The 15,041-nt window shown below is 49.0% G+C and overlaps 1 protein-coding gene across 1 annotated transcript; it reads left to right on the forward strand.

The window, feature by feature from the left end:
- Positions 1 to 2,318: 2,318 nt before the first annotated feature.
- LOC115481011 (tektin-5-like) lies at positions 2,319 to 4,357 on the forward strand. Its single transcript, XM_030219997.1, has 2 exons — positions 2,319 to 2,472; positions 3,083 to 4,357. Exons 1-2 carry the CDS (start codon positions 2,319 to 2,321, stop codon positions 3,970 to 3,972), a joined length of 1,044 nt encoding a protein of 347 aa, XP_030075857.1. The 3' UTR covers positions 3,973 to 4,357.
- Positions 4,358 to 15,041: the final 10,684 nt, after the last annotated feature.

The following is a 15,041-nucleotide window of genomic DNA, read 5'->3' on the forward strand; positions in this document are numbered from 1 at the left end:
GCAGTAAGCACTAGTGCATGCTTACCGCAGGTTAAAAAGGCACTCGGGCGTCCCATGATATTTTTAGAATTGGCACACACTTCCCACACGCTACAAAACAGATTTTATTTTTTTAGCGTGGGGAGCTTGTTTGGAGGTGGAGAATAGGCGTGCCCTGTGCTAATTGGTTAGCACATGGGCATTGCTGCACACTGACCGATTACCTCAGGATTTAGAACGGGAAACCCTACCACCTACAAAATAGGTGGCAGTAAGGAATTCTGCACTTATGGCCACATGCAAATTGGGAAATTAGCGCATGGCTATTAACGTAAAAAAGAAATTGTGGCCATTTTACAGCTTCGTTAAAAGTGGCCTCAGGGCGCAAGAAAACTATGAGGCCGCTTTTTAGCCCAGCTTTGTAAAAGGGCCCCTAAATTTTTGTACCTGGGGCAATTGGGGATTAAGCTCTGTTGGGCAGACTGTTTCTTATTTGTTTGTGTACAGCACTATGTATGTCTTGCAGCATCATAAAATGATTAGTAGTGGTAGTGGTAATAGTATGGAAGCTATGCTGTCTTCTATTATTTCTATGGGCAAGAGGCAGCCTAGATTTGACAGGCTTTCTTAAGTTCCCAACAGACTGTAACATTTAAAGTTACCTTGCATCTACGTTTGCCTTTGAACCAGATCACTGCTGGATTTTGAGACTGTATATTAGACTGCTCCAGAGCAGCAAGCTGAGAAACAGGGAAGCCAAGCAAGGTTCAAATCCTGCAGATGCTTCTCGTGATCTCTGGCAAGTCATTTCATCCTCCATCATCTTACAAAAATGTAGGCCACTCTTTACTAAGCTGCATTATGGTAATAATGTGCATTATTTATCAATAAGACAGCATAACACTGGATTTTGTATACCATAATGTACATTAAATAATAATGAGTTGCAAAGCATGCAGAATAAATACAAAGCAGCTCATTGGTATGCAAAATGAATAATGTAGCCTGCATTAAACTCTTCACAACTAATGCAAGCTAATGCATGTGGAAAGCAAACAAAAAAGGAGCCAAGGTGTTTTAAAGAAATAGACCCCTCATTTCCTGATTCCATTAAAATAATAGGTGCACCCTCATGCACAAAGTAATGATTGCTTTCCATTTACCTCCTACAGCACCCCTCCCCCCCCATGCATTTTACAGAGAAATGTAGTTCTTACCTAATAATTTCCTTTCTTTGATTCCTGCTAGACCAGTCCAGACATATTGGTAATGCCCCACTGCCAGCAGGATTGGTGGACAGAGAGCACAGAGCATCTCCAATGACATTATCACCAGGGCTTAATTTGTGCCAGAATGGGGTAGAACGGCGTTCCGGCATTTTTTTTGTAGCTTGAAGTGACATCACTTCCCTGTTCTCCCTGCCCACCCCCTAGTTTGACTTTTCTCCCTCCTATCCCCTTCCCAATCAGCAATGCGGCATCTTTTCTTGCCTTTTACCACCCTGGGTATACCTTTGAAAAAGTGGTTTTCATTGCTGGAGACAGCTGGCGGTGAACAGTGATTCAGACGTGCTGTTTGCGCCAACCTCACAGCCTTCTCTCCGACACACTTCCTGTTTCCGCAGAGGTGGGAATATCAGAGAAGGCTCTGTGGTGGACATGAACAGCAGCCTGAATCACTGTCCGCTGATGTAGAGATGTTTTGTTTTCTATATTGTTGATAATTAAGGAAATGAATAACCCACATTTTGGGGGAAACTCACGGTGATTTTGTTCTTCCCTAAAATTTTATTGTGTTAACAATTGTGAGTAGGGTAAGATTCATCTAAGACATGCTGATTTAGAACACGCTAATGATTAGCGCATGCTGAATGCTACGTAGTCCATTGTATACCTATGGGCTGCATGGCGCTTAACAAACACTAATTCATTATCATGTGCTAAATCCATTAGCAAGCCTTAGTAAAAGGACCCCTTTGTTTTTTGGGTGATGCCTCAAAATACCTGACATTCAAGCATGTTGATTAGTGACATGGTTCAGAATATCCACCTGACAAATGCTGCCTCTCTCTCTCTCTCTCTCCCTCTGTTACCTTCATCTCCTTCACAATTCCCTTTTACTTTCTAAGTACAGCTCACCCACCCAGCCCTTCCTCTCTCTTGTCATAGCCATGGCTGTGCCCCCGCATCCCGACTCACCTTTCCTTCTGATGGGTGGCTCCACAGCTTCTCCAGACCGCCTCCCCGGAACTAAATGCCTGCTGCACTGATGCCTTTGCTTCTGGTTTCCCTGTTTGACTATGCTCCAAGCCTCAATCCAGAGATTAGCCAAGCATCACTATGATGTTCCAGTATTCTAGCCTCATTCAGGTGCTCCTACTGCCTTTTTCAGTGTGTTCCAAGCCTCAGTCTGAGGCACCAGAGATCATGACATCTTTAATGTGGGCCCTTATAAGGAACCATGGGACCCTCATGCTTTGTCTTTGCAACACAGGTCTCCTAGTGGTGTCCACCACGTGTGTTGCACTCCAGCCCTGCCTCAGATTTTCTTGCCTTGACTCCAGCCTCGCCCCAGCCTGTTTCCACCCTGTCTCCAACCCTGCCTTTGTTTGTTCCTGTTGGTTCCAACCTTGCCTGAGCTTATTTTTGCCTTGTGACCAGTCCCACTCCTGCCCTGCTTGTTGCCTTCCAGTTCCAGTCCTGTCTTCAAGTTCCAGCCTTGTCTTCTGTTTCTGTTAGTCTAGACTCTGGTTGCCTACTGTGCCTCGTCCTGTGCTTTGCCGCCAGTCGGAGCCTGGCTAATCTTTGGGTTGACACAGATAAAGAGGGCAATACAGCATACACAAAAAGTATACAGACAAAAAAAGCAACACTGCTGACATCAACTTCCCATTTTGGGGCAGAGGACAGGCAGAGCCGACAGTGCATGCCTGAAGGCTGCAGCCCCACGCTTGCTATTTGATGTTTTTGCCGCGGCCGCTGCTGCTCAGCAGAAGAAACAGCAGTGGCCAGGAAACAGAAGATCCTAGGTGGAAAGGGAAGGGGAAGAAGAGGGGTGTATGGAGAGAGAGGAAGGAGATGAATATATATATATATATGAATAGCTTATGAATGTCTGTATCATCGTGAGAAGCGGATGGGAATTGATTTGGTTTATGATGATGTGGAAAGAAATCTTGTAAAGGAAATTGAGATAGTTAAAGCTTTTAAAGAAAGACTGAGAAGAATTACAGATACTGTTGAGGCACAGATTCACGCTAACTTAGCCATCCAGTTTGAGCTGGAGAGAGATGTTTATGACAAGCACTTAGCTCAAAATATTGACGACAAGTGCTACAACTTGAGGAGCACATCTAAAGAAATCGACTTCTACCCAAATGTGGAAAACGTAGATGAAACCATCTCGGATCCTGAAACCTGGGCTGAGTATTCCAACAGAAACATTGTTCACTCTCGATATCAGCGCTCTCTCTCTGCCAAGATCCGGGAAGAGGCTGAAAACCTGATGGACACTGCAGCTAAGGAAATGAGGAAGCAGTTTGGTAAAACCAATTCAGCCTTCACCAAGCGCATTTCTGAAATCATTGAGGCCAGGAATCGCTTGAAGGTGCACATGTCTAAGGCAGATCACGAAATCAAGCAGCTGGAAGAGGCAGTTGATTTGCTGAAGCAGGCAATACGGGAGAAGGAGAATCCAAAGAAAGTGGCTCAGACGTGTCTGGAAGAGAGAGGAAGACGGCCTAATGTTGAGCTCTGCCGTGATGACCCACAGTTTAAACTGGTGAAAGAAGTTCATGCCATAGACGAGGCCGTTGATACTTTGAGGCAGCGTTTCCGTGAAGCTCAGGAAACTCTGGAGCTGCTTTCCTTCGAGAAAGCCAAACTGCAGCATGAGATACAAGTGAAGGAAAACTCTCTCCATATAGATCGGGATAAGTGCATGGACTTGCGGAAAGCCATCCCTAGCAGCGTGCGGCTCGTTGGCTACATCTAAAGATCAGCTGCCTTTACTTATCTGTACAATGTATGGTGTGAAGCTTATGATAGAGAAGGAAGATCTTACCAAGCTTAAAGGAAATACATTTTCCAAAAGCCAAAATTCTTTGCAGGCCATTTTTATAAATAACATGCAGATGCCATGCTATTCCACTTTAATTCACAGAAATTAAAGGTCAACAAACGAGCAAAAATAATATTATAAGGTAACAGCTTTTTATTGAAGACATTTCTTGACCAGCTTTTGGGATTAACAGCCCTTCTTCAGGTCCAAACAGAATATTCTGCCAGAAAATACAAGTGAATCACAATTAGAGGAGGAGTAGCCTAATGGTTAGTGCGGTGGGCTTTGATCCTGACAGCCTGGGTTCAGTTCCCACTGTAGCTCCTTGTGACCTTGGACTTAACCCTCCATTGCCCCAGGTACAAAAACTTAGATTGTGTGTCCTGTAGGAACCGAGAAAGTACCTGCGTATAATGTGTACAGCACTGCATGCATCTAGTAGTGCTATAGAAATGATTAGTAGTAGTAAAATGCATTACAATAGCAGTGTGAAGAGGGAAAGGAATTCAATGTGTCAGAGTGATAAGAAGGTGACAGATACAGTAAAATTATTCTAATACTCATTACATTACAAGTGCTCTTACATTCCACAAATACCGTAAAGTTCTATATGGATCCCAAACAAAGAGAACCAAGTAGTCCTTGGAAAGAATAAAGGAAGAATTGGTTTAACACTTCGTTAATACTCACTATCCCAGAGGAAGTAACTTGCTATAAAATGGCCTGTTAACTAAGTTGTATGATCATGCATATTAATTTGTCCGCTCACAGGACAAATCCCTCCTCTCAGTACCCTTCTCCACCACCGCCAACTCCAGGCTCCGCCCATTCTGCCTCGCCTCACCCTATGCATGGAACAAACTTCCTGAGCCTCTACGCCAAGCCCCCTCCCTACCCATCTTCAAGTCCTTGCTCAAAGCCCACCTCTTCAATGTTGCTTTCGGTACCTAACCTTTATACCTTTCAGGAAATCTAGACTGCCCCAATTTGACTGCCCCTACTTGACTGACTGTACATTTGTCCATTAGATTGTAAGCTCTTGAGCAGGGACTGTCCTTCTATGTTAAATTGTACAGCGCTGCGTAACCCTAGTAGCGCTTTAGAAATGTTAAATAGTAGTAGTAGTAGTAGTAGATGTTGAAAGGAGAGAGAGAAAATAGAATGGGGAGGCTGGATGGAAGAGGGAGCAGAGAGAGAGATGATAAGTGGAAAAATGTGGAAAGAGGGGACATGCTGGATGGACAAGGGATGGAGAAAGAGAGAAGACAATGGGTAGAAGGATGGGGAGAAAGAGGGAGACCCTGGCTGGAAGGATGGAGAAAGAAAGAGGGGAGATGCTTGATGGAAAGAGGATGAGAAAGAGGGAAGACATTGGAAGTATGGGAACAGAAAGAGGGGAGACACTGCATGGGAAGATGCAGAGGGAAGATGCTGGATGGAAGGGTAGGGAGAGAAAAAGGGGAGAGATGAAAGGGTAGGGACAGAGAGGAGATGCTGGATGGAAGGATGCAGAAAAAAGAGGGGGAGACACTGGAAGGATGGGGAGAGAGAGAAGATGCTGGATGGAAGGGTAGGGAGAGAAAGAGGAGAGATGCTGGATGGAAGGATGCAGAGAAAGAGGGAGACACTGGAAGGATGGGGAGAGGGGACACACTGAATGGAAAATGGTAGAGTTGAAAGACACTGGATCGAAGGAAGGGGAGAGGGAGACCCTGGATCGAAGGATCAGGAGAGGGTAGATGAGCGGAAAGATGGGGAAGAAAGAGGGAAGACACTGGATGGAAGGATGTGGAGAGAAAGAGGGAAGACACTAGATGGAAGGGTAGGGAGAGAAAAAGGGAACATATGATGGAAAGGTAGGAAGAGAAGGAGGGAAGATGCTGGATGGATGGGTAGGGAGAGAAACAGGGAAGATGCTGAATGGAAGGGTAGTGAAAGCAAGAGAGGAGACACTGGATGGAAGGATGCAGAGAGAAAAAGGCAGACACACTGGAATGATGGGGACAGAAAGAGGGAAGACACCAGATGGAAGGGTAGGGAGAGAAAGAGGGGAGATCATGGATGGAAAGGGGGAGAGTTAGTGAAGGCAGGGGCAGGGGGAGAACAAGGGTGAGGTAAAGATGAAAAGCCATTGGCAGATGAAGTAAAAAGGTAAAATTATGTATCATACCTGATAATTTTCTTTCCATTAATCATAGCTGATCAATCCATAGACTGGTGGGTTGTGTCCATCTACCAGCAGGTGGAGATAGAGAGCAAACTTTTGCCTCCCTATATGTGGTCATGTGCTGCCGGAAACTCCTCAGTATGTCGATATCAAAGCTCCATCCGCAGGACTCAGCACTTAGAGAATTACAACCACAAAGGGACACTCTGCCCAGCTCACCACCGCCGAAACGGGGGAGGGGAATTAACCCAGCTCATCCCCACACAAGTGGGGGAGGGAAATCCGTCCAGCTCATCCCCGCGGAGCGGGGGAGGGACACCACACCCGCCGATGCGGGGGGATCTGGCTTATCCTGCAACCGCAACCGCGGGAGGAGCTGACTGACCCTAACACCGCCGAAGCGGGAAGGGTACAAAGCTGCCCTACAACCGCACGAAGCGGGAGGGAGTGCCGGCAGAATTTAAGTCTCAATCCAGCCCCGTAAAACGGAGGGGAGAGGAATGTAGCAGCTCACTGTAACACAAATTCGTCTCAACTCTTGAAGAATCCATTGAAAAACTTGAACACGAAGTCCTCCTGAACAGGAACTGAAGACTAAACTTGAACCTGAAATGCAACCAGAATATAAACAATACAGATATCTGGGAGGGACTATGGATTGATCAGCTATGATTAATGGAAAGAAAATTATCAGGTATGATACATAATTTTACCTTCCATATCATCATGCTGATCAATCCATAGACTGGTGGGATGTACCGAAGCAGTACTCACCCAGGGCGGGACATTGAAATCCCTGACCTCAACACTGAAGCTCCAAACCGGGCCTCCGCCCGTGCCGCCACAGTCAAGCGGTCATGCTTGGAGAATGTATGGGCCGATGCCCAAGTTGCCGCCTTGCATATCTCTTCCAAGGAGACGGAGACGGCCTCTGCCATCGAGGCCGCCTGAGCTCTAGTGGAGTGAGCCTTCAGCTGGATAGGCGGCACCTTCCCCGCGGCCACATAAGCCGCTGCAATGGCTTCCTTGACCCATCTTGCCACTGTAGGCATAGCAGCCTGCAGCCCCTTACGAGGACCTGCAAACAGGACAAACAGATGATCCGACTTCCGGAAATCATTGGTCACTTCCAAATATCTGATGATGACTCGTCTCACATCCAGATATTTAAGAGCAGAGTATTCCTCTGGGTAGTCCTCCCTACGAAAGGAAGGGAGACAGAGCTGCTGATTCACATGGAAGTGAGAAACAATCTTGGGCAGGAAGGAAGGCACTGTGCGAATAGTCACTCCTGCCTCAGTGAACTGCAGAAAAGGCTCTCGACATGAGAGTGCCTGGAGCTCGGAAACTCTTCTGGCTGAAGTGATAGCCACCAAAAAGACTGCTTTCAACGTCAGGTCTTTCAGAGATGCCCTCGACAAGGGTTCAAAAGGCGGCTTCTGTAATGCTCTTAGCACCAGGTTGAGATTCCACGCAGGCACCACCGAGTGCAGAGGAGGGCGCAGGTGATTAACTCCCTTGAGAAAACGCACCACATCTGGCTGCGAAGCCAGGGAAGCACCCTTCAGGCGGCCCCTGAAGCAAGCCAGGGCCGCTACCTGGACTTTAAGGGAACTGAGCGACAGGCATTTCTCCAGACCTTCTTGCAGGAATGCCAACACTGAAGAAATTGGAGCAGTGAATGGAGAACATGAGCCTGCTTCACACCACGCTGCAAAGGTACGCCAAACCCTGGCGTAAGCAGTAGAAGTAGAGCGCTTCCTCGCTCTCAGCATAGTGGCGATGACCTTGTCTGAGAAGCCCTTCTTCCTCAGACGCTGCCGCTCAATAGCCAGGCCGTAAGACCAAAGGGGGAGGGATCCTCCATCACCACGGGACCCTGATGTAACAGACCCTGCTCCACTGGCAGCCGCAGAGGATCGTCGACTGAGAGCCTGATCAAGTCCGCATACCAGGGACGTCTGGGCCAATCCAGACCCACCAGGATTACCCGGCCCGGATGCTTTGCCACCCGGTCTAGCACCCTGCCCAACATGGGCCAGGGCGGGAACACATAGAGGAGCTCTTGTGTCGGCCACTGTTGGAGAAGAGCATCTACTCCCAGGGATCGAGGGTCCCGTCCTCTGCTGAAAAAGCACGGCACTTGGCAATTGGCCGATGACGCCATCAGATCTAGGCTCGGCTGGCCCAGCGCTTCGTGATGCCCAAGAACGCCTGAGCAGATAGCTGCCACTCTCCGGGCTCCAAGGTATGGCGACTGAGAAAGTCCGCCTTGACATTCATGACTCCGGCAATGTGGGCCGCTGACAGCTGTTCCAGGTTCGCTTCCGCCCACTGGCATAGATTCATGGCCTCCTTGGCTAGAGGGGCGCTCTTGGTACCTCCCTGGCGGTTGACATAGGCCACAGCCGTGGCATTGTCCGACAGGACCCGTACTGGCTTCAACGCCAGTACCGGGATGAACTCCAAAAGCGCCAACCGAATGGCTCTGAGTTCCAGGAGGTTGATAGACCACTTTGCCTCTGCAGGAGACCAGAGCCCCTGCGCTGTCCTTCCCAAGCAGTGGGCTCCCCAGCCCGACAAAGAGGCGTCCGTCGTGACGACAATCCACTCCGGGGTCACCAGAGGCATTCCTGCAGACAACTTGTCTGTCTGCGTCCACCAGCTCAGCGCCTTGCGCACTGCTGGGTCCAAGGGAAGGCGCACAGCATAATCCTCCGACATCGGAGTCCAGCGCAGCAGCAGAGATAGCTGTAGTGGTCTCATATGAGCCCTGGCCCAGGGCACTACTTCCATCGTGGCCGTCATAGAGCCCAACAGCTGCACGTAGTCCCAAGCCCGAATAGGAGAGGCTACTAGGAACTAGTCCACCAGAGCCTGAAGCTTGACAATCCGATTGTCTGGCAGGAACACTCTGCCCACTTGGGTGTCGAATCGAACTCCCAGATACTCCAGGGACTGAGTTGGGCGCAGCTGGCTTTTCTCCCAGTTGATGATCCACCCCAGGGAGCTCAAAAGAGCAACCACCCGGTTCACAGCTTTGCCGCACTCTGCATAAGAGGGGGCTCGGATCAACCAGTCGTCCAGATAAGGATGGACTTGTACTCCTTCCTTCCTCAGGAAGGCCGCGATGACCACCATTACTTTGGAGAAGGTCCGCGGAGCAGTAGCCAACCCGAACGGGAGGGCTCTGAACTGGAAGTGTCGGCCCAGTACTGCAAAACGCAGAAAGCGTTGATGAGGAGGCCAGATGGGAATATGCAAGTACGCTTCCTTGATGTCCAAGGATGCCAGGTACTCCCCTGCCTTCACTGCCGCTATAACAGAGCGGAGAGTCTCCATGCGAAAGTGCCGAACTTTCAAGGCCCGATTGACCCCTTTGAGGTCGAGGATAGGCCGTACAGAACCTCCTTTCTTTGGTACCACAAAGTAAATGGAGTAACGTCCCTTGCCAAGCTGATTTTCTGGCACCGGAACGACCGCACCCAGGCGGATCAGATTGTCCAAGGTCTGCTGCACTGCCACAGCTTTGACCGGAGACTTGCAGGGAGAGAGTACAAACCCGTCTCTTAAGGGTCGGCAGAACTCTAGCTTGTAGCCGTCTCTGATGACTTCCAGCACCCAAGCGTCTGAAGTTATTGTGGTCCACTCGCCCAGAAACGAGGACAGCCGTCCTCCAATCTGCACTGGGGGGTGGACCAAGGCCCCGTCATTGGGTACGAGACCCTGGGGGAGGACCGGAGGGAGCACCTCCGGGACGGCGGTCTCTGCGAAAGGAATGCTGCTTGGGGGAGAAGTTCCTCTTGAAGGAAGAGGAGGCAGAAGAGCCCGACTTGCCCGGCCGGTACCAACGGGCTTCCTGAAACCGTCCTCTGGAGGTACCGGGGCGAGTACTAGCCCGAGCCCTGACCTCTGGTAACTTCTTGCCCTTAGACGTGCCGAGATCGGTCACGATTTTGTCCAGCTCGACCCCAAAGAGCAGCTTGCCTTTAAAAGGCAATTTAGCCAGGCGGGATTTAGAGGCGTGGTCAGCAGACCAATGCTTCAGCCAAAGCCACCGCCGCGCAGAGATTGTCTGAGCCATGCCTTTAGCAGAGGCCCTCAAGACATCATACAGCAAGTCTGCCAAATAGGCCAAGCCCGATTCCAGGGCCGGCCAATCAGCCCTCAAGGAATGATCCGAGGGGGAAGCCCACTGCACCATAGTCAGGCACGCCCTGGCCACATAGGAGCCGCAAACTGAGGCCTGCAAACTTAAAGCAGCCGCCTCAAAGGACGACCTTAAGGCCGCCTCCAATCTTCTGCCTTGGGCGTCCTTTAGGGCCGTGCCACCTTCCACCGGCAACGCCGTTTTCTTAGTCACCGCAGTGATTAAAGAATCCACGGTAGGCCACAGATAGGCCTCACGTTCACTTTCAGGCAAAGGATAGAGGCGGGACATAGCCCTAGCCACTTTAAGGCTCGCTTCCGGGACATCCCACTGAGCCGAAATTAAGGTGTGCATAGCATCATGCACGTTGAAGGTTCTAGGCGGGCGCTTCGTCCCCAGCATAATGGCAGAACCAACAGGGGCTGAGGGAGAGACGTCCTCCGGAGAGGAAATCTTCAAAATGCCCATGGCCTGCACAAACAGGTTGGGCAAATCCTCTGAGCTAAAGAGCCGCGCTGCAGAGGGGTCATCCGCTCCATCCGAGCGGGGATCCGTCTCCTCCAAGGAATCCGCAAAGGACTGTTGGGAGAACTCAGAAACGCTGCCCTCATCTACATCGGAGGAGACAAAGTCCTCCAAGGCCTGGGAATCAACCCGAGGGCGTTTACCTCCGGGGGCCTCAACCTCTTACCAGACGAGGGAGCAGGGGCAGCGTTTTGCATAAGGAAGGCCTGATGCAGCAGCAAAACAAACTCGGGGGAGAAACCCCCCAGACTGTGCACTTCCACAGCCTGGGCTACAGCCCTAGACGCACTCTCAACCGGCGCTCGCAAGAGCGGGGGAGAGACATGCTGCGCATCCAAAATGGCGTACAGCGCGACACTCCGCGAAGGAGCCGCGCGGGAAGAACGGCGCTTAAGTTTAGCCGCTTTTGTGCCGTCGCCCAAATTAAGGGCGTTCATGGCATTAACGTCTCCCACCTCAAGGGCGGCCCAAGAAGAAGCCGTCCGAGCTGCGTGGCCGGCCAAGATGGCGGAGGCGAGCAGCGGGGGATGCGTGTTTATGGCGGGAAAAACCGCCACACCGGAGGAAGGACCGGGACACTCATCGGTCACGAAACTGTCACCCAACAAGGGCGAATCAGACTTTAAGACCCCCGCATCCCCTCTAGAAAAGCACAAGCAATCCGGGGAGCGACTCTTTGCGCCCTCGCCCTCCGACGCCATAGGCCACGTGGAGATCAATCGGGGAACCCCCTGCCCGCTATAAAAAGGTAAAAATTACCTGCTTTCCGCTCCGAGCTGTAACGACCTGGTGTCCCAGTGAGTAGCTGCAATAAACGTTTAAATAAACGTCGAAATAAACGCCTTTAAGGACGTTCAAAATTTTTTTTTTTTTTTTTAACGGAGCCAGCGGGAGGGGGGAGAAAAGGAGGGACCTGGCGCCACCAGGTTTGCACTTGCTCAAGAAGAGCCCTCAACCCCAGGCACTCAACAAAACCTAAAAATTAGGCTTGGAGGCCTAGCCAGAGCTGCTGCTGTGTGTGACCACCACCTGCTGAGATAGAGAACATACTGAGGAGTTTCCGGCAGCACATGACCACATATAGGGAGGCAAAAGTTTGCTCTCTATCTCCACCTGCTGGTAGATGGACACAACCCACCAGTCTATGGATTGATCAGCATGATGATATGGAAGAGGCAAATTAAAGACTGGATAGTATGAATTAATTAAATCGAGGCAGAGAGGCAGAAAAATAAATTGAAGAAAACTGAAAAAGGAGAGAGAAAAATGATAAATGGACAGGAAACCCTGGCAAGAGAGTTAAGAAAAGTTGAAGGAAAGCAGATACAAGAGACTGGGACCAACACAATTAGAAAAAGTAAATGGCTAGACAACAAAGGTAGAGAAAATAATTTTATTGTTAATTTAGGATAAAGTAATGTGGCAGCTGTGTTAATAAATAAAACACAAACTAGAAAATAAGGTGATACCTTTATATTGGACTAATTTTAATACATTTTTGACTAGCCTTCAGAGACCAACACTTTACTACTACTACTATTTAGCATTTCTATAGCGCTACAAGGCATACGCAGCGCTGCACAAACATAGAAGACAGTCCCTGCTCAAAGAGCTTACAATCTAATAGACAAAAAATAAAGTAAGCAAATCAAATCAATTAATGCGTACAGGAAGGAGGAAAGGAGGGTAGGTGGAGGCGAGTGGTTACAAGTGGTTACAAGTCAAAAGCAATGTTAAAGAGGTGGGCTTTCAGTCTAGATTTAAAGGTGGCCAAGGATAGGGCAAGACGTAGGGGCTCAGGAAGTTTATTCCAGGCGTAGGGTGCAGCGAGACAGAAGGCGCGAAGTCTGGAGTTGGCAGTAGTGGAGAAGGGAACAGATAAGAAGGATTTATCTATGGAGCGGAGTGCACAGGAAGAGGTGTAGGGAAGGACGAGTGTGGACAGATACTGGGGAGCAGCAGAGTGAGTACATTTATAGGTTAGTAGAAGAAGTTCGAACAGGATGCGAAAACGGATAGGGAGCCAGTGAAGCGACTTGAGGAGAGGGGTAGTATGAGCAAAGCGACCCTGGCGGAAGATAAGATGGGCAGCAGAGTTTTGAACCGATTGGAGAGGGGAGAGGTGACTAAGTGGGAGGCCAGCAAGAAGCAGATTGCAGTAGTCTAAACGAGAGGTGACAAGGGTGTGGATGACAGTTTTGGTAGAGTGCCCAGAAAGAAAGGGGCGGATTTTACGGATGTTGTAAAGAAAGAAACGACAGGTCTTGGCGATCTGCTGGATATGAGCAGAGAAGGAGAGAGAAGAGTCAAAGATGACCCCAAGGTTTCGAGCTCAGGAGACAGGGAGAATGAGAGAGCCATCAACAGAAATAGAAAACGGGGGGAGTGGGGAGTTGGGTTTGGGGGGGAAAATGAGAAGCTCGGTCAGGAAAGGATACCATAATAGCAGTATATTGTCTTGACCTGACCTGAGGCAGGAGGTTTTGGACTCTGACAACTAACTGAAAAAGGTATCATCTTAATTTCTATTTTCAAGTGTGCCTGAACTGAGCATATACAGAAGGGCCCAGCATCAGTGGCTGAAGCACGCTGCTGAATGCTGCACTGCTCAAACAGCACAGTAGGGGTCTCATGCAGTGGACCTCTTCAGCTTGCAGGGCTTGAGCATCTGCGCCAGCCAGTCAACCAATGCCACAATTTTGGAGTGGGCTTAAGCTCAAAGTGGGGAAGGCGAGGTCCCCTTGCACTTATGCCTCTGGGGAGGATAGATGCTGGATAGAGGGCATAACAGAGTGAATTGAAACACTCCCTCTTACCCATTCCTGCTGTCACTGGTGTAAATAAAAAGGCCATGGGACTGAGGTGTGGCAGGGGATAGAGCTATAAGGTAGAGTGGGCGGAGCCAAGTCAGAGTAGGGCAGGACACGGGGCATGTGCATGTCCTAAAATCTCCCTCTCAAAAACTGAAACAGCAGCTCTGTGCAGATGTGTTTAAATTTGAATCAACTGTGGTTTTGGACATTCCAATTGATGCTTTATCCCTGACCAACATCTATCCTTTATATAGAAGAGGTGCAGAGAGATAAAAGACAGCTATAACAAACAACTCATTTGACAGGTCAAATCACAAAGTCCCCATATTCTCACCCAATCCCCTGAGTCCTCGACGCCTCACCTAATCCCCTGATTCACCCTCATTCTCAAATCCCCACCTAATCTCAGTCCTGAAAGCTATTTTTCTGCCATCCCTAGGGTTCCCCTTCTGTAGCATGATCACTACACCAAGTTCATATTATCTCGCTCATGTCTCCAAGTACCTAACGCATCTCTCAACCGCACCCATGCTTCCCCGTTCATCACCTCTCCCATGAATTATCAGAATGAGTGTGAGCATGGTGCTAGCCACAAAGGAGGGAGCAGGAATAGGCATGAGTAGGCCAGGCTGTCAGCAGTGACTGAAGCCATAGGGGATGAAACTGGATGCAGCTTTTTCAGTCTGAGTTATTGTCAACAGTGCCATGATGGAGGTTTAGGATGCAGTTGTGCTAATTGCCGGTATTCCAAGTCCCTGACTCTCTTCTCCTCAGCAGGTATACCAATACAGTTCTTACAAACCGCTAATGTCCCTAACAGAAGGGATCATTGTAGCGTACAATAATAAGATAAGATTATCTGTATTATCAACATTAAAAAATCACTCACTTAATCACTGTATAACCCCAAATTACATCTCATATATACTCAAACAAAAAAGTTTTAACCTTCTTGCAAAATGCTAAATAGCTAAATTCAGTCCTAATATATAAAGGAAAAGAGTTCCAAAATGAAACTTCTTGAGCTGAAAAGCTGAATTAATGAACACATATTGCAAAAGGAAGGAGAGGATGGGGTGTATCATTTGATTTACTTAGTCGACAAGACAATCTTGGCAAAGTAATAGAAACTATATTTATCAGTAATTCAGAAGTGCTACCGTGCAAAATTTGGAAAAAAAAAAGTAAGCTGTTTTAAATATTGACGGGCTTGTCCTCTATGTCAAATGTTTTATGACACACTGGTGCAGCCCCAAGCTTCAAATGAAAACACGAGGAAAAAGGAAAAGCACAGCCCGGGGCTCCACGATTCTAGCGCCCACCCCCGGCCTCGCGCTCCGGGCCGGCT

The sequence above is a fragment of the Microcaecilia unicolor genome, chromosome 11 (genome assembly GCF_901765095.1).
Source record: "Microcaecilia unicolor chromosome 11, aMicUni1.1, whole genome shotgun sequence".
Taxonomy (NCBI): Eukaryota; Metazoa; Chordata; class Amphibia; order Gymnophiona; family Siphonopidae; genus Microcaecilia; species Microcaecilia unicolor.